The 20942-nt window shown below is 42.0% G+C and overlaps 1 protein-coding gene across 8 annotated transcripts in view; it reads right to left on the reverse strand.

The window, feature by feature from the left end:
- Nucleotides 1-20942, reverse strand: part of ATP2B2 (ATPase plasma membrane Ca2+ transporting 2) — a 422428-nt gene that overhangs the window by 167891 nt on the left and 233595 nt on the right. For all 8 annotated transcript variants that reach the window (XM_073352334.1, XM_073352327.1, XM_073352326.1 and 5 more), the window contains exon 5: nt 491-748. In XM_073352334.1, coding sequence (XP_073208435.1) covers nt 491-748 — 258 coding nt within the window. The remainder of the gene's footprint in view (nt 1-490; nt 749-20942) is intronic.

Below are 20942 nucleotides of genomic sequence, written 5' to 3' on the forward strand. Positions count from 1 at the left end.
TTTGTGGTGGGAATAATTAGAGATTCTGAATATCAGAAGCTTAATTTTCAGAAGTGCTGAGCACTTTCAGCTCCTATTTAAGTTAATAGAAGTTGTAGGTGCTCAGCATTTCTGAAAGCCAAACCAGTTTTAGTTAGATGCCTAACTTTAAGGCATTGAAGATTGTGTCCACATTTCTTTTCAGTCCTGCTCTCATATTTCTGCTTTCTCACAGGTTCCACTCTAACCAGTTTTCATTAGCACCACTAGCATGAGGCCACAAAATGGCAAGCCCACAGGTCAAGTCATGCTCTTTTCTTACCCTAACAGCATTCACCTTTACCATTGGCAATTTCAGTAGTGAATCATTTTTGCCTTTTATGTCATTTCTAGAGCAGTCAGTCCCAAAATTAACTTTCACCTCATTATATTGTTGATTGAAACATCAGTCTTTCCCAAAGTTACTAAAGACCAGATAAGTAGTTGTGAAAATATATCTGTGGAAACTTACCATATTTAACCTGTGCAATGTCACCAACTACTATCTCTGCCACTGGGATTTGAATAACTTGTGCACCTCGGACCACAGTAAATTTCTGTTCCTGCTCAATACGACTTTGAAGCCCACGAAATTGCTTCTCCTTGCTCCAGTCATTAAAGGCAGTGACGAGTACAACACAAATAACAGAGAGCAGAATAGCGGCACCTTCAATCCAACCAGCTTCTGCCTCACCTTCATCTTCAGCTCCTCCTGATACAGTAGCACAACCTGGAAAAACAAAGGCAGAAATAGCCATAAAAGAGAGCTGTTTGGTCAAAGCAAAGTTTAGACTGATTTTATCGGATTACAAAACAAAGAATTAAAACACAGCCAAAGAATTGATGGAAATATACTAAGTAGCTGAAGTATTGAAAGTAGATGTGTTAGAACAGCCAAGCTTTGAGAATACAGAGGCAGAAATTCAGGGGGAAACAATGAGTGAGAATAGGAGGAATGTTGATCAGAATCTTCAGCTGTTTTAATGTTTCTTCATGAACGTGTACATCTTGGGTAAACAAGAATTAAATAGATGGGAGAAAAGTAGCCTCAAAATCAAAACCAATATGTGAATCAAATATTCCCAAGGAAGGAGAGGATTTATTCAGAGTGTTAACAAGGAATACAATTGTAAGTAATAAGATGAACTGGGAGCAATGAAATGAAATTAAGAAAAATTTAAGGTAAATATCAGAAAAACAGTGAAATCCATATATAATTCGACATGCTGCACTTAGTTACTTAGTTTCACAAGGATAGTTACTTAGGATAGTTACTTAGTTTCACAAGGATTTCAAATTACTTGATTTCACAAGGATTTCACAAGGATCACGAGTTACTTAGGATAGTTACTTAGTTTCACAAGAATTTGTTACAAAGTAACTAATAGTAATTTGCTTAAAACATTAAAAGTGTGGACATTACTGCATCAAATTTACATTTTAAACACATTTACATCCCTGCCACAAGCACTGAAATGTTAAAATAGTTACAAAAGACAAGTTTAGAAACAATATGTAGTCTGACTGAAAAATTAAAGAACTGAATATGTAACTTGTGTGACGGGGCAAGGCCAGATGGCTATAGAAAAGTAGTGGGAGACAGATATATTAGCTCCAGGCTAAACAAATCCCTGGTACCAGGATAAGTGAAATGGCAGCTGCTCCAGGTCAATTAAGACACCTGGGGCCAATTAAGAACTTTCCAGAAGGCAGGGAGAAGGCTAGGTGGATTGGGACACCTGAAGCCAATCAGGAACTGGCTGAAACTAGTTAAAAGCCTCCCAGTTAGTCAGGTGGGTGTGCATGTCAGGAGCTGTGGGAGGAAGTTTTGCTGTTGGAGAGACTGAGTAGTACACACCATATCAGGCACAAGGAAGGAGGCCCTGAGGTAAGGGTGAAGTGGAGCTTGAGGAAGTGAGGGCTGCTGTGGGGGAAGTAGCCCAGGGAATTGTACATGTCATGTTTCTAAAAGGTCAGCTACCATAGCTGATACTATTAGGGTCTCTGGGCTGGAGCCCGGAGTAGACGGTGGGCCCGGGCTCCTCCCTGACCTTTGCCCCCTGATTAATCACTGAAACTAGGAGACATCAGAGACTGTGCAAGGAAGGATAACTTCTCCTGATCTCCCCCACTGGGTTATGATGAAAATGGCTCAGTAGACTGTGACCCTTGTCTCTAGAGAGAGAAGGGTTACGTGGAGGGTCACAGTGAGTCTCTGAGGCTAGCGAAATCTGCCAGGAAACGCGGGACCCACGGAGGCAAGGACAGAGCTTTGTCACAACTGGTTTCAAAAGTGGGATTTCGTTCACAGCATGGCGGAAGAAAGAGGGTTTTTTTAAAAAGTGCACTGGGGTTTTGGATTTTTTTTTTGTTTTGGTTTGTTTGTTTGCTTTGTACCACAATGGAGGAGGTGGTAAGAGCTCTGGTACAAGCCATGGCAGCCCAGCAGGAGGCCACCCGTGTTCAGGCAATGGCACAACAGGAGCCTATGTGGCTACAGCAGGAAACCAATCAATTATTGATGAGCCAGGAGACCCAAGATCGTGCCCTCTTGAGAGAGGTGGTGGACCAGCTGAAGATCCTCACCACCCAGGCCCAGGGGTCTGATGGGATGCGAACCCTGAGGACCACTGGTTGTCTGCCAAAGATGACATCAGGAGATGACATAGAGGCATATCTCCTCTCATTCGAAAGGACTGCTCAGCGTGAGGCGTGGCCCCAAGAACAATGGGCCAGGATTCTTGCCCCTTTTTTGTGTGGAGAGGCCCAGAAGGCCTACTTTGACTTGCCTGCCACGGATGCCTCTGACTATAGCCGTCTGAAGGCAGAGATCCTAGCACGATCAGGGGTAACAGCAGCGGTAAGGGCCCAGAGGTTCCATGAGTGGAAATACCAGGAGAACAACCCCCCGAGGTCCCAGCTATTCGACCTCATACACTTCACGCGGAAGTGGTTACAGCCCAAGGCGTGCAGGTTGGAAGAGATTTTGGAGACCCTGGTCATAGACCATTACATGCGGAGACTGCCGCCAGATCTCCGCAAATAGGTAGGCCAGAATGAGCCGTCCACATACGATGAGATGATCACAGTGGTAGAAAAACGGATGACAGCCAGGGAATTGACCTGACTACCCAAGGAAGGCCCCTTTCGAAGCAAGCACCGACCCCAACCCTGGAAGATTGGGCAGCCAAACCACTGGGGAGTCCTAGGTGGAAGAAGGGGGAGGGGGGCAAAATCCAGCAGGGACCCCAGAAGGAAGGGATTTGCCTGACTGGGGGGAACTCCGGGACTAAACCCCCTAATCCCTTGGATAAGGGAGTGATTAAAAGCAGTTATAGATGTTATGCATGTGGGGAGTGGGGACACATAGCAGTACAGTGTCCCAGCACCGAGGAGCCTATGCAATGTAACTTGGGGGATTGAGAGATCCCATACTCCCTTATCCAACTCGCGGGGGTCGCATTAGCCCCGCATAATTACACCAGGCCAGTGAGGATAAATGGAGCAGAGACTACAGTGCTTGTGGACTCTGGGAATACTATCACCCTCATATCGGGTAAGCTGGTAAAAGATAGTCAGCTGCTACAAGCCAAATATATAGCACTGACGTGCGTGCATGGGGCCATGAGCCATTACCCCACCATCCCAGTGGAGATAGAGGTTCAGGGAAACCCCATTGAGGTGACCGTGGGTGTAGTTCCTAAACTCCCATATCCTGTAGTCATTGGGAGGGACTATCCAGGGTTTGATAATTTACTCCCCCCGGAGAGGCTGGAGGGAGGTGGGGACCCTGAGGACAGCGACTCGTCACCAGGGGAATGTCAACCCCCGACGTTCGCTGAGATTTCTCAGGATTTGTTCTCAGCCCCCCCAAAAGACCCAGAAGACAAAAAAAGAGAGGAAGGCCGCGAAGGCCTTGGGAACCCGGATCCTGACCCAGGGCCAGAAGACCTCCCCCGATTAATCACTGAGACTGGGAGACAACAGACTATGCAAGGAAGGATAACTTCTCCTCACCTCCCTCGCTGGCTTATGATGAAAATGGCTCAGTAGACTGTGACCCTTGTCTCTAGAGAGAGAAGTGTTACGTGGAGGGTCACTGTGAGCCTCTGAGGCTAGCGAAATCCGCCAGGAAACGCGGGACCCACGGAGGCAAGGACAGAGGTTTGTCACACTTGATAGCTTTCTGTTTATTCAGTGTTAGCAACTAGATGACTTAGATTGTATGTCCTCCAAGATAACTATATGAAACAATATTTAATGAATCTTTGCACTCTTATGTGAGGTAATTCACCTGAAAGGCATACATTCAAAGTCTGTTTACCCCACCTGGTCTTTTTATGAGAAAAATTTGTTCTGACCATGAATATTTTAATATAGTAATCAAAGATATATATATATATATAAAATTAGGCTCCTTGAAAAAAATTAGATACAAGAAAACTAAATCATAACACTAAAACGATCTCTCCAGATTAACAGATATTGTAATCAGTAACTTCCTTACAAAGAAATAATATTAACACTAGGCACTCCTCTTTGCACATCTTTCTTCTAAGGAAATCCCAAACTACTTTATAATTTTTTGCTAATTAATCCTCCCAAAGTAACATGCAACTGATTTGAATAATTTTCCCAGACTGTATTCAGAAAAGGGGGCTAATTTCTCTCACATATAATTCTGCTTCATAAGGGGCCAAGTCAAATAGGAGGTGGCTTCCAAAATCAGGCAGCCACATGGCTTGCAGATTATTCTGACATCTAATAAAATTGGAGGTCAAGGAGAAGGAGCCTTTTTTCATCTGCAGGAGTCTGACCTTGGCAAAGAAACCTCCTCAAACCAGTGATAGAGGAGGGGGCAGAAAGTCCTAGCTCCCCTCACCCAAACAATTAATTATACTGGCTGCCTTAAAATGAGGTAGGCCTGGAACCAGTTTGTCCCTACTCTGGTGGCCATGCATTGGAATAACTAGGGGCTGTACTACTCCCAACAGGGAGAAATGGCCAGCGTTTTAATTTGATGGATTTATAAAATGTGCACCTATCACAATTCTCTGAGTGACTTTACAATTTTAGCCATTTATATTTAAAAATTAAATGGTGGATCAACAGCTGGCATCAGTTGCCATAGTACCATTGACTTTTTGTCCAGCTAAGGAACTGTGCCTACATATAAATGGTAACATTTGACAAAAGTTAATGAGGGGGAGGGGAAGACCCACCGTGGACCACCAAAAGATTCAACCTTATACCAGCTGAATACAGAAGAAGTCTGAATAAAAAGACGCCTTACCAATATGCCCTGAAGGTCAAATTCTGACCCTGTCTGACCAACCAGTAAAGCAAATCCCAAAACAGAGAGCCTTCCTGTGAGAATGCCCAGAATTCAAATTAACAGACTGCATTAGGTTCCCATTCTGAATGTTGAGCTATTACTTGAGAGGTCATTTTTGAAACAGCCAAGAAAACAACCAAGTATGGCTTTACAATTCAAAATTAATCCCTTGAACTACATACAGAAACATTTTGGTAGCTAATGTAGTCAAAAGAACACAGGTGAAATGTGCTCCACATGCAAATTACTACTACATAAATGGACTACTGGACTCTGCTTTAGAAGATGTTTGAGTGGTTTTAGATGATTTATAGTGTGACATTGTTTTAGTTGGCTCTTCCAAACTACCAGCTTCACCTCCACCTTGCAAGGACTGAGGTTTTCCCCCCAACTCAATGTCATCTCATCTTGCCCAAGCACAAGACAAGAATCATCCACCAACTAGATTTGATGAGGACATGCTGCACAGTTAAGTGTCATGACCATACTGTTCATATTACACTACCTCAGTATCTCCCACACTGGTCTCACATACAGATTGAAAAAGAGGGGTGTCAGAATAAACCACCAAAGAAACACAACAAAGGAGACCTTGTAAGGTCACCTAACCTCCTGGGATCTATCCGATAGGGCTGAATGAAGCCATTCAAGTATGATAGATCTATTCCTAATCCTTTTAAGTCAACAGTCTCATGGTCAATAGGATCAAACACTGTGGAAAGAGATAAAAATTATCAGAATCAACAAATGACCTATGCCCATCATTAAGAGAAGAACACTGACCAATGAGGTTAGAGCAGTGTTTCTGCACCATGCCCCAGCAAAAAAATGAAGGAACAGGGTGGGAGAATGAGTTGACTGCAAGATGACAACAGAGCTTTTACCTGATTTTAGTCTGAATCAGGTCATGATCTAAGAGAATTGCCTTATTTAACACCCTCCAAATCATCAAAACCAACTCAAATTAGAATCCAAAGTATGCCAACGAACCTGTGCTGCATCAGAAACCACAGAGAATCAAATGGTTGTGAAAGTGGCCAAAGGATCCCAAGTTAATGTACAAGAATCACACACAGAGATGATGTGTAGTGTGAACGAGACAGCTCAGCTCTCAGGCAGTTCCACATACCTCCTTTGGAATTTTATTAATTATTATTACTGCCTCTGTGGCAGGCCAACTTTTCCTGTTCTGAGCAACAAGCACTGATAATTTGCCTCCAAGTATTTCCTGCTAATAGACTAACATTGCATAATACCTACAATAAAGAGCCAAGTCATCAGCTTTCGACCTGAACAGTTACATGAACATAGCCAGGAAAGGAAAGTGCTTGAAGGTTACAATTATGCTACATCCTTCATCATTTGTAGCACCTCTGGATTCTTCTCTTCCAAGAGCATAATACAATAAATTATTGTTAGATGAATAAAATAGCCTCTCACTACAACAGAGGGCTTTGTTGCTATTATTATTCCAAATGACTAATGGATTTAATCATTGTTTCTGATACAAGTTGGTGAAGCAGAGTAACAGTTACTTGGTGTATTGTACCCTGCTATTAACTTACTATGCATTGACCGGCTTAAAGAACAAAATTATTGCAATTACTTCAGCAAAACATTTTATCTGTGAAAGTAGTTAAGAAAAACTTCAACTTCCTGGAAAACACACAAAGATCCAAACATTTAGTTATTTAAGCACTAGAGTTTCTTTTTGTAGGTTAACACAGAAATCAGTCAATTCTCAAAACGTGAACAATACCATACCTACTATTAGATCATATTACAACAAAATAAGAAGGCTAGTTAAATGGAAATTAAAAGAAATGGTCATAAGAGTGAAATGCCTCCAAACTGCATTAATTTTTTTTTTAAAAAACACCACACTAGAGATTCAACTAAAAGTATACCCCAAATAAAAAAGAAAGAGTAAGAGTACCAGAAAACACCCCCATGGCTAAAACAATAAAGTAAAAGAGGTGGTTAGAGACAAAAATGCACCCTTTATAAATTAGAAGTAAAATAGAAAGGAACATAAACTCTAGCAAGTCAAGTGTAAAAGTGCAGGCTGAAAAAAAAAATTTGGAGAGAACTAGCAATAGACACAAAAATAAACAGCAAAAATATTTTAACTATTCAGAAGCAGGATGCCTGCCAAACAACCAGTGGGACCCCTGGATGATCAAGGTTCTAAAGAAGCACCAAAGGAAGACAAGGCCATTGTGGATAAGCTAAATGAATCCTTTGCATCCATCTTCACTGCAGAGACTGTGAAGGAGATTCCCACACCTAAGCCATTCTTTTTAGGTGACATGTCTAAGTAACTATCCCAACCTGAGGCAACGACAGGGGAGCTTTTGGGGAAAAAAAGACAAATTAAACCGTAATAAGTCACCAGGATCAGATGGTATTCACCCAAGAGTTCTGAAGGAACTCAAATATGAAATTGCAGAACTAATAACTGTGGTATGTAACCTATCATTTAAATCAGTTTCTGTACCAGATGACTGAAAAGTAGTTAATGTGACGCTGATATTTTTAAAAGTCTCCTGAGGCGATCCTGGAAATTACAGGCCAGTAAACCTAACTTCAGTACCAAGCAAACTGGTTGAAACTACATTAAAGAACAGAATTATCAGACACATAGATGAACACGATATTTGGGTAAGAGTCAACATGGCTTTTGTAAAGGGAAATCACCAATCTATTGGAATTCTTTCAGGGGGTCAACAAACATGTGGACAAGGGTGATCCAGTGGTTATGGTACTTGTATTTTCAGAGAGACTCTGATGAGGTCCTTCACCAAGGCTGGTAAGCAAACTAAGCAATCATGGGATAAAAGGGAAGGTCCTCTCATGGATCAATAACTGGTAAAAATATATAAAACAAAAAGTAGGAGTAAACAGAGAAGTAAATAGCAAGGTCCCCCAAGGATCTGTACTAGTACCAGTGCTATTCAACATATTCATACGTGATCTGGGAAAAGGAGTAAACAGTGAGGTAGCAAAACTTGCAGATGATACAAAATTACTCAAGATCGTTAAATCCAAAGCTGACTGCAAAGAGTTACAAAGGGATCTCAAAAAACTGGGTGATTGGACAACAAAAATGGTAGATGAAATTCAATGTTGATAAATTCAAAGTAGTGCACATTGGAAAACATAATTCCAACTATATACACAAAATGATGGAATCTAAATTAGCTGATACCACTCAAGAAAGATCTCTGAAAACATCCACTCAATGTTCAGCAGAGATAAAAAAAACTAACAATGTTATGAACCATTAGGAAAGGGATCGATAATAAGATAGAGAATATCATAAGGCCACTATATGAAGCCAAGGTACACCCACACTTTGACTACTGTGTGCAGTTCTGGTCGCCCCATCTCAATAAGTTATATTAGAATCAGAAAAAGGACAGAGAAGGGCAAGAAAAATATTAGGGGCATGGTACAGCTTCCATATGAGGAGAGATTTAAAAGGCTGGGACTATTCAGTTTAGAAAAGAGATAACTAAGGCGGGATATGATAGAAGTCTATAAAATCATGAATGGTGTGGAGAAATTGAATAAGGAAGTGTTATCTGAAGGAGTAAAACACAAGAACCAGGGGTCACCTAATGAAATTAAAAGGCAGCGGGTTTCAAACCAACAAAAGGTAGTGCTTCACACAATGCACAATCAACCTGTGGAAATCATTGCCAGGGGCTGAAAGTGAAGGGCAAAACTATAACCGGGTTAAAAAAAATTAGATATATTCATGGAGGATAGGTCCATCAATGGCTATTAGACAAGATGGCCAGGGATGCAACCCCATGTTCTGGGAGTCCCTAAACCTCTGACTGCCAGAAGCTGGGACTGGACAACCGGGGATGTTCAATAAATTGCCCTGTTTTGTTCACTCCCTCTGAAGCATCTGGCATTGGCCACTGTGAGAAGACAGGATACTGGGATAGATGGTCTGTTGGTCTGACTCAGTATATCCATACTGATGTTCTAACAGTCAACTTTCACGTCGATGAAATACACATAAAATGTTATCATTAAGACACAGAAGAGTTGAGGACTGAGTTCAGATACCTCAGACTATGCTCAAATAAAGAATGCTATTCATCCTAATACTGCAAATGAGAACTGTGCAAATGTTTGGAACAAAAATGGTGAAACCAGCCCGATTTTGTTGGAAGCTGAGAACTCAGAGTAGGTTCATGGAAAGCTCTCTCAATATCACAAGTTTTCTGAGTGAACCTGGGATGAGTCATGGTTTAGTTCCAAACCAGATGGAAATATGGACATTTCAACAGACCTTCACTTTTATTTTTAGTTTACTGAAATCAAACTAAGCAAAAACTCAACAGGTGGCAAGCTACATGGACCAAAGCTGAAGAAAAACATGTTCACACAAACCTCAAAGTCAAAGTGCTGAGCTCTGCACAGCTTTAACTGTTACACTGTAAACTTGTGAATAGGGTAATTAATTTCAACTTTGCAGATAAGCAACTTAGGAAAAAACATTCTACTAGGTTATAATTGGATGTTTCAAAGTGAAATCAATGGAAAGCAAAGATAAACTTGCATTCTGATGAATGCTTTAAGGGTGAAAAGAAAAGGAGTACTTGTAGCACCATAGAGACTAACAAATTTATTTGAGTCTTTAAGGTGCCACAAGTACTCCTTTTCTTTTTGCAGATACAGACTAACAGGGCTGCTACTCTGAAACCTGACTTTAAGGGTGGTGATTCATTTAGGAAATCAGAGTTTGGGAACATTTGACTATAACACACTTTTCCTGCAAAAATTGCATGCCTTCATTCAAAAAACATGGCTGTAGTTGACAGTATAGAACAATTCTGTCAAGCCCTTCAAACCTCACAATTTTACTCTGCTAAATCCTTCAACACTATCATTGAAATCATGGAAGCAATATTCCAGTGAGCAATGAGCTGAACATGCAAAGTTGTTCCATTGAGCTGATGGCAATAAAAAGCATAGAGCTGCTGAAGCATACAGTAAAGCTTAAAATAAGATAAATGCATCTTGATCTGAGGGGAGTGTTTTGCTTTTGTTTCTTTGTTTTAAATACAGTAGTGTGTAAAGTAAGCCCAGAGCATCACTGTTGGCCTCAGCAGAGATTAAGATACAGGCAAAAAGCATGGGACATGTCCTCAGCTTGAAAATTCTACTTTTAACTCCTGCACTGTTGCTAGAATGTGCATGTACCTTCAATAGGAAGTTTGCTCTTGAGGTTAAGGCATTTGACTGGAACTCAGGAGATACAGGCTCAGTTCTCAGCTCTATCACAGACCTTGGGCAAGTTCATTTCTCCCTCTATACCTTGGTTCCCCACCTGTAAAGTCTTCATCTTGTCTGTTTATATTGTAAACTCATTGGAGTGAGGTTATTACGGTTTGTACAGTGCCGATCACAATGTGGCCACAATCTCAATTGGGCATCAAGATGTTCCTGTCATATAAAAAAATAGAATAGTTGGCAGAAAACTCCTATGCTTTGATTACTGTAATCTTGTGGAAACATAGATCTTTTCTCCAATGGTATTCAGGTAAAGCAGCTTTCAGTTGTATCTACTGTTCTTTATGACATCCATAGGAATAGAATTTTGTTTTTTTCCTCTTTGTTAACTACCCATTATTTAAAATTCCTGCCTCAGCTCATCAAACATATGTATGTCCAAGCTAATAACATTAGGAAGAGAGTCCTGATCTCATCCAGGTCTGATAAAATGCCAGTGAATAGTTGTGATTCTCTCTCTCTTATGGTTAAAATAGATATCGTTATTTTGCTTTGGTTTTCCTTTATACTCCACAGAATTTATTCTGTTACAAGGCATAAATATTGTTATCTAAATGAAGATATTTTTAAATATAAAAATACTTGAAATCAAAATACTGTACTTGACCTACTGCATTTAAATCTATCCGCATATATTTGGTCTAGCTGATTGAACTTGCCTGAGTTTTGAGTTTGATGTTATTTTGTCAAAAATTACAAATAAGATGAACTTGTGGTTTTATGAAGCCCCTTAAAACACACACTAACATATTTTCTTATTTTATTTCTTTGTTTAAGATATACATATGGAAGACATTTTAAAGTATTTTCTGGGACTTGGAGATCAAGGATACCTATTGTACTTGAACAAACTAAGGGCTTATGAATCCAGCAAAATTTGGATTCAGACTAGTGTTGGCTACAAAGACAAACTTCTATCCAACTTCTTCCCTCCTTTTCTATACTCCAGTGATGGGGTCTCAAGAGCAGAAGCCTGTGTCTAGTAGACTTATATCAGTTGGTCCAGATTGCCTCAGATTTCTGCCTGACCCATTTGCCCAATAGATGACAATAACATGAGCTGCTAGTAACAAACAGCATTGCTAGAGCCGTGAGAAATTTCTGTTTTGAAACCCAAAACCACAAGAAACTTTGATGGCTTGGTGTTTCACTATGTATCTAAAACCAGGTCAAATCTGAAATGCCTTATGATTTCACCTCAAATTAGCTGCTACTCAATGGACTTTCATTAGTTTTCATGATCTTTGTACAAACCAATTTGAAGTGATATTGGATAAAGGGGTTGGATAAATTCCTGTGATATGAATTAACTCAATCTCACATTACTCTAATTATAGCAATAACTTACATTTTGGGCAACTTAAATAGAATTATGAACAATAGGTCAGAGTAGGCATTTCACAGGGCACGTATAGATATTGGGATTTGCAGACAGGGGCGTTGAAAATGTCACCTGCCCTGCAGGGGATTACCTATCCTGATGGGGGTATTAAGTGAAATTATACTGAGTTCCTGCTTTAAAAAAGGCACATTAGGGGAAGTGGATATTCAAGACTTAAAGTTTCTATGTTTGCAGAATTCTCATGCACATATCTGAGGAAGAAAAATCAAATCTTCCCTTTTGCTTTTCCCTTTGCCATTACTCTAAACATTTTCAAGTTTTACAGTTCCTGATAGATAGATAGATAGATAGTTACCTGGGGATTGTAACCATCAGTGTAAGAGTTAATTAAAAATAGCACTTGGTTTCTCAGATTGTCATGGAGAAAGGTAGGAGAAAGTCAATTATTAGATGACCTAAGGTAGGTAGCATCTTATTCTAGGGAGAGTTGCAGCACAAGATGGCATATTAAAGTATTTAATGTCACATAAATCTATCAGTCTAGCGGTTTCTTTTATCCTCCTCAAATAGCATTCTTTGAGATTACACTATGTCAGAATGAAGCAGATGTTAACTTAAATTACACCAAATTGCATAATCAAAACAGAAAATTCTGCCAAAGATTATAGTGCCTCTTCTGCCAAGAGATGAAGGGATGAGTGCATTTTAAGTGTGATGTGTTCAGAAAAGTAAGCAGAAATATGAACTAAATGGATTTGTAGTCCGTAAAAATGTCATTCACCTTTTATGTTTTTTTTCACCGCAGAGTTTATGTTGGTGAGAAATAAACAACTTTGAGATTAGAATTCACTAAACCCTTTTTCCCTAGCACGCACAGTGACAATTTCTGCCAGCTACTCTCACAAGAGAACAGCAGGAGAAAAACAAGGCACGGAAAAGAGGAAATAATATATGAACCTAGAATGTGACCAATGACCATTTAGGACCAATGCTCTGCATTGTGAATATTTATATTTATTGTTATAACTGTTGTAAAGTATTATGAGATAGCTCTCGGGTTGTCACAGGGTAGCACCACTTCATGGTGTTGCCACAGAATATATATTATAGCCTGGGATTTTATTATTACAAGGGTACAGATTGAAATGTATCACCACAATATTTATTTCTCACTGTAAATGTGGTCTATGTGATCTACAATAGTCTACACACTCAAGTACACAGATTATTATTATAATAAAGTGGGTAAACCATCAATTTAATTCACAATATTTAGCATATGTCCTATTCAATAGAAAAGTTAAGATCCAAAATGTAGTGTTTTTCTTTTGACGAGTTTTTTTAAAAAGAAAAATATTAGACTTAAGATCTGTAAATATGAATACATGCTATAAAAAGAAAATACCGGTTATAAAAAGGAAACCGTTCCAGTACCCACAATTCAGGAAGGACATTGATAAATTGGAGAAGGTTCATGAGTCATGAGAAAGATTACAGGATTAAAAACCACACTTTATAGTGATGGACTCAAAAAACTCAATCTATGTAGTTTAAGAAAAAGATTAAGGTGTGACTTGATCACACATGGGGCACAAATATTTAATAACTGGCTCTTCAGTCTAGCAGAGAAAGGTATTCCTCTATCCAATGGCTGGTAGTTGAAATTCAGATGGGAATAAGGCATACATTTTTAACTCTGAGAGGAACTGATCATTGGAACAATTTAGCCAGGGTTGCAGTGGATTCACCATCACTGACAATTCTGAAATCAAGATCCAATGTGGGACCACTGTGACCACAATGAGACCATTGTGATCATCTAGTCTGATCTCCTGCACATTACAGGCCACAGACTCACACCCACCCACTCCTGTAATAAACTTCTAACCTCTGGCTGAGCTACTGACATCCTCAAATCATGATGTAATAACTTCCGGTTACAGAGAAGTCACCATTTATACTAGTCTAAACCTGCAAGTGACCCATGCTGCAGAGGGAGGCAAAACTCCCCAGAGTCTCTGCCATTCTGATCTGAGAAAAAATTTATTCCCAACCCCAAATATGGTGATCAGTTAGACCCTGAGCCTGTGGGCAAGACCCACCAGCCAGACACCTGGGAAAGAATCTCTGTAGTAACTCAGAGCCCTCCCAATCTTGTGTCCCATCTCCAGTCATTCGGGGATTTTTCCTACTGGCAGACTAGATGATCACAATGGTCCCTTCTGGCCCTGGAATCTCTAAATGTTTAGACCACCCCAAAAAAGACTTGTGGTTAACAACTAGAAACTGTACGCTCAGGCTGAGACATGAGATTGGATGGAGAAACACAAGTCAATCATTTAGATGTTCATCTCTCAGTTTTCAGCACAGAGATGGTAGTTCAAGCCCCACAAATGGATGAAGTCACCCAGAAATAGAGAGGAGAAAGAAAAGGGGTGGGCCTACCAGAGAGATTGGGGGTGGGGGGGGCATGAAAGGTTGGAGAGGGCCTGTCAAGAGACATACTAAAGGAGTGGTCAGGGATGCAAAAGAATCATAAGACTGTGTCCAAAAAAGCCAGGGGAGAACTAGATGTCAATCAGGATGGTACTTCTGAAAAATAGCAGGGGCTCAAAAATAATGAGGAGGGAGTAAATGCCTAAGTGTGTCCAAAACAATCATTAAAATGATGAGTGCAGTTTCAGTAGAGGGAAGAAAATACAACTGAAAGAGGAGAAGATTCATAAGGGAGGTGACAGAGAGGGACTCACAGCAATGACTGCAAACAGTACATTCTAAGACTTCGGGAGGTGAAGAGAAGAAAGGAGAATGGCGACAAGGTGCTAACCAAAAGGGTAAGTATAACTGAGCAATAGAAAAGTCCAGAACATGCTTGTACTGTGGTGGGAAGGAGAAGAGGAGAGAGAGAGATGTAAACGAGGAAGGGGATCGGGTTACAGGAGGAGATGAAAGGGCTTGAGGAGGAAAGCAGACAAGAAACCTCAGTGTCACTAACAGGAGAAAAAAACTTGGTGGCTCTTGTTGAGCCTCTCTTTGAAATTGGCAAGAACCTACAGGGAGAAATGGCAAAATTGTCACATAGCAGTGTGTGAGTAGTTACAGCTTTTAATTCTAGGTATAACAGGAAATGATGTCAGAGTTGCAGATAGCAATGTAATTTAAGTTGTCATGGGATAAGAGGAAAGATCCTTTCATGGATTGAGAACTGGTTAAAAGACAGGAAACAAAGGGTAGGAATAAATGGTAAATTTTCAGAATGGAGAGGGGTAACTAGTGGTGTTCCCCAAGGGTCAGTCCTAGGACCAATCCTATTCAACTTATTCATAAATGATCTGGAGAAAGGGGTCAACAGTGAGGTGGCAAAGTTTGCAGACGATATTAAACTGCTCAAGATAGTTAACAACAAAGCAGGCTGTGAAGAACTTCAAAAAGATCTCACAAAACTAAGTGATTGGGCAAAAAAATGGCAAAATAAATTTAATGTGGATAAATGTAGAGTATTACACATTGGAAAAAATAATCCCAACTATACATACAATATGATGGGGGCTAATTTAGCTACAACTAATCAGGAAAGAAATCTTGGTGTCATCGTGGATAGTTCTTTGAAGACGTCCACGCAGTGTGCAGCGGCAGTCAAAAAAGCAAACAGGATATTAGGAATCATTTAAAAAGGGATAGAGAATAAGATGGAGAATAGTTTATTGCCCTTATATAAATTCATGGTACACCCACATCTTGAATACTGTGCATAGATGTGGTCCCCTCATCTCAAAAAAGATATACTGGCATTGGAAAAGGTTCAAAAAAGGGCAACTAAAATGATTAGGGGTTTGGAATGGGTCCCATATGAGGCGAGATTAAAGAGACTAGTACTTTTCAGCTTGGAAAAGAGGAGACAAAGGGGGGATATGATAGAGGTACATAAAATGATGAGTGGTGTGGAGAAAATGAATAAGAAAAAGTTATTTACTTGTTCCCATAATATAAGAACCAGGGGCCACCAAATGAAATTAATGGGCAGCAGGTTTAAAACAAATAAAAGGAAGTTCTTCACATAGTGCACAATCAACCTGTGGAACTCCTTGCCTGAGGAGGTTGTGAAGGCTAGAACTATGACAGGGTTTAAAAGAGAACTGGATAAATTCATGGAGGTTAAGTCCATTAATGGCTATTAGCCAGGATGGGTAAGGAATGGTGTCCCTAGCCTCTGTTTGTCTGAGGGTGGAGATGGATGGCAGGAGAGAGATCACTTGATCATTAACTGTTAGGTTCACTCCCTCTGGGGCACCTGGCATTGGCCACTGTAGGCAGACAGGATACTGGGCTGACCCAGTATGGCCATTCTTATGTTCACATTAAATGCAGATGTTTCTAGGGATATTAATTAAAGCATGAGAAATACAGAACATGACATATTAGCAGCTTGCTGCCCAAACAAAATGTTTGAAAAGTTTTCCATGAGATATCAGAGGGTTTTTTAAAAGCCGTTTTGATTAGGATAACAATTATAATTAGGACTCCTCTAATTTCAAGCTGAGGCATCATAATTTTCAAATCAGAGAAAGCTTCATATTAAGGAATTTGAGAACATCTGTATTCATAACTGAGCCCCCATCTATAGTACAGAGCTCTAAGCAACTGTGCCACCTACACAGGTCTATTTTTACATTTCAGAACACCTTGTGGAGCTTACGTTCCCCAGGAAAATCTCATAACACCCCCAGAAGTAATTTTTGAATCAATCAAAGAGTATGTGTCATCAGAGAGATAAGAGCTCCCATAGTTTAAAACGTATTAAATCATTCTCTCTAAAAAGTCATATTTCCAAAGCTGGGCCTCCAATATGAAACTTGAAAACTAAGACTCCACCCAAAATGAATGAAAGCACTTCAAACAAATTGAGTATCCATAGATTACTTTTTATTTATCAACAGGGCTGCCCAGAGGGGAGGGCAAGTTGGGCAATTTGCCCCAGGCCCCGGGCCCTGCAGGGGCCCCGACAAGAGTTTTCAGGGGCCCCCACGAGAGTTTTCAGCTGCACTTCAGCGGCGGGGGGTCCTTCAGTGTCACCAAACACACCTGGAGTGAAGGACCCGCCACCGCTTCTTCTGCTCTGGGTCTTCAGTGGCAATTTGGTGGCGGGGGTCCTTCCGCTCCATGTCTTCAGTGAAGTGCCCCAAAGACCTGGAGAGGAAGGACCCCCACTGCCGAAGACTCCAGGCCCCCTGAATCCCCTGGGCGGCCCTGTTCATCGATAGGGCTAGCATCTGATATTAGCGTTATGAGCAACATTACCTCCTTGTATGACTTAAACATGTACATTTGAGTATTAAAAAAAAGTACATTAACCAGGGACTTATGATAATGATAGGAAAAAACTTCTATTCATTAACAGGATCTCTTAAGTGGCAAGAAATATTGTAATATATTTTAAAAAGAAATTTCAACTTGTGATGTCCTTTCCTATGAATCAAGTTTCAGAGGGGTAGCCTTGTTAGTCTGTTTTAGCAAAAACCAGGGCTTTGGAGCAGAGCCCAGAGCTGGAGCGCGGAGCAGCTCCGGAGCAGTGGAGCTGCAGGTTTTTGCTTGAAGCTGGAGTGGAACTGGAGCACAGATCCAAAGCCCTGGCAAAAACAATGAGGAGTCTTGTGGCACCTTAAAGACTAACAAAGGAGGTGCTGTAGTCATCATGAACAGCTTGGATTATGAACAAGAGGTTGCTAGAGAACTCTCCAACAACACATTTTACAGGCTACTATCCTCTGATGCCACTGAGGAGTACCAAAAGAAACTGCACCATCTGCTCAAGAAACTCCCTAAAGATACACAGGAACAAATCCACACAGACACACCCTGAGAGCCCTGAACAGGGGTATTCTATCTGCTTCCCAAGATCCATAAACCTGGGAATCCTGGATGCCCCATCATCGCAGGCATTGGCACTCTTACAGCAGGATTGTCTGGCTATATAGACTCTCTCCTCAGGCCCTACGTCACCAGTACTCCCAGCTATCTTTGAGACACCACTGACTTCCTCAGGAAACTACAATCCATTGGTGGTCTTCCAGAAAACACCATTGTAGTGGGGCAGTTACCCCATTCCATGACAAAAAGGACTAGAACAGGCCAGAGAGGCTGCGCAGACCAGCAGCCAATCAGGAGGGGCTTCTGGAGAGCCAGTCAGGACAAAGGGAGAGGCAGCCAATCAGGGCTGAGCTGGGTCCTATATAAAGGCCGCCTAGCAGAGGAGAGGGCAGTCTCTCCCTGGCTCCTGAGATGAGGGAGATAGCACCTTGGACACCGCAGTGCTGGGCAGGCTTGGGGAGAGCAGAGGAGAGCTCTGGCCCAGTTACCTGCCAGGCTGCAGCCCCTGCTAGAAAGGGTCGAGAAGGTACACTGGGCCAAAGGGGAAGTGGCCCAGGAAAGATAGGCGGACAAGAGGAGAGAGAAGGAGGGCAGAGAGAGGCTGCCGCTAGAGGGTCCCTGGGTCAGGACCCAGAGTAGCAGGTGGGCCTGGGTCCCCCATTCCCACGCTTGCACTGCACCTGGCCACAGAGGAGTGTGGCCGAGACAGACTGCAACTTGCCCCTGAAGTGAGGGGCTAGACTTTGGGGTTGTGGTTGGCCACTGAGGCAAGTGCAAACCAAAGGACTGCTGTTGACCGCCCCCACCCCACAGAAGAGGGTAAGAACAGAGTAGGGGGCACTGCCAGAGGGCAGTATCCCAAAGAGGATGCTGCCAAGTGGGGAGCAACACAGGTCCCAAACTAGCAGAGCAGACGACGGGCGAGACACCATGCGCAGAGGGCGCTCCATAGCTGACAAGAGCTAATTCCCGGAGCAGCCAGCAGGAGGCGCCAGTGGAGGTGAGTCGAGACCCTGTTACAACCATCCTGGCCACTAGGGATGTAGAAGCCCTCTACACCAACATCCCACATAAAGATGGACTACAAGCTGTCAGGAACAATATCCCCGATGATGTCACGGCTCACCTGATGACAGAACTTTGAGACTTTGTCCTCAGCCACAACCATTTCAGATTTGGGGACGATTTATACCTTCAAGTCAGCAGCACTGCTAGGGGTACCCGCATGGCCCCACAGTATGCCAACATTTTTATGGCTGACTTAGAACAACGCTTCCTCAGCTCTCATCCCCTAATGCCCCTACTCTATTTGCGCTACATTGACAACATCTTCATCATCTGGACCCACAGGAAGGAGGCCCCGGAAGAATTTCACTGGGACTTCAACAATTTCCACCCCACCATCAACCTCAGCCTGGACAAGTCCACGCAAGAGAACCATTTCCTGGACACTACAGTGCTTGCTAAGATTGCCTTTTGGAATACGTTTGACTCTAGAGGTATTTCACTGTTACTAACAAGGGTTTTATTTAATAATTAAAGAGACCTCAAAGTAGCCAGCTCGGCCATTTTTATTTTAAATATTATTAGTAAACGCATAAGAGAAAAGCATATACATACCAATTTTCTAGAGAACTCTCTTTTTAGTCCAACAGCTTGTACCATTCTCTTATTTGGTTCTAAGGTTAGCTTACAGCTTGGTACAATTACAGGGCTGCATATAGTTTCACCTTCACTTACATCCTGTTTCTACGACAGAAATCTTATTTTTACCCATAACATCTGTTGTGTACCATCTTAACATAGCAAATCCTGCTATCCTAAGCATCTGTTCTTGATTGTTAGGCCAATACCAAAATACTTATTCCTTAGTTAACGATTCTTGAGCCAATAATTGGTAGCAGGCTAGTATTTTTCTCTTCTTAACAGGACACCCAAGGCATTAAGGGGAAGTGTGGCTCATAAACACGCTATAGGCCTTTTAAGAAACCTGGATTATAAATCAACATCACCATACAATAAGCCATACGTTAGAGGGTCTAGCAGGTGTGAAAGTATACACTGGTGACACAGTAATTTGGGGCACCACTGCCACGGAACAATTGAGGAGAGTACCGAGAGCTGCGTACTGAGGAAATTGCAAGTGCTAATAACTTTCAGCTGAATGAAGCCAAATGTCAATTTCAAACAGAAATAACATACTTGGGAGAGACATGGACCTCCGAGAGACTCTTTCCTAATGAATCAAAGATTCAAGCAATGCCGAACATGCCAAGACTTGAAATACATGGGGAATTCAAAGGCTACGAGTCATGTTGAATTACATCAGTAAATTCATACCTAACTATACAGCTTGCATGACTCACCTAACGCATCTCTACCACAAGATCACTGAGTGGGCATGGGCTCCAGAGTATGAAAGACAGTTAAAAGATCTAAGCCCAGTCTGACATAAGCTCCAGTGCTGCAATTTTTTGACCCATTGAAAGACATCGTATCAGTGTCAAAGCTAGCATGGGACATTTGGGTGGATCCCAACTTTGGGTGGGTGGGCAATGGTGGGGGGGGGGCAGGAGGGATCGCAGGCCCTGCCTCCACTCACCCCCTCCAGTCCAGCCGGCATAGCAGGGGGCAATGGATGCTCTGGCCAGGGCCCCTCCCCCCCGCCCGGGTTTCTGCGCATGCACCCAGCTCTGGGAGGAGATGCAGCTCTCCAGCATGCATTGCTCCTGGCATCCCTGTCACACCACCACCTCATGCTGGGTCGGCTCCCCAGGTTAGCAGGCCTACACTTTTTGATGATTGGCGCTGCTGGGGGTATGTGCACCTGGTGTGTGGCATCCTCCAGGTTTGGGCAGGTTTGGGTTAGCACTGGGGCTGGAGCAGAACCTGGACTGGGGGGTTGGGCTGGGATGCTAAGTGGGTGAGCCAAGGCCCACTCATAGCTATGGCCCCTGCATCATACTCCCTCCTCAAGATGCTTCAAAATGAGCAATGGGAATCGTACTATTACAATGTCATAGAACCGATGGGTTGCCAGTCTCACATACATCTAGGTTATGACTGCCA

Source organism: Lepidochelys kempii, chromosome 7 (assembly GCF_965140265.1).
Source record: "Lepidochelys kempii isolate rLepKem1 chromosome 7, rLepKem1.hap2, whole genome shotgun sequence".
Lineage (NCBI taxonomy): Eukaryota > Metazoa > Chordata > Testudines > Cheloniidae > Lepidochelys > Lepidochelys kempii.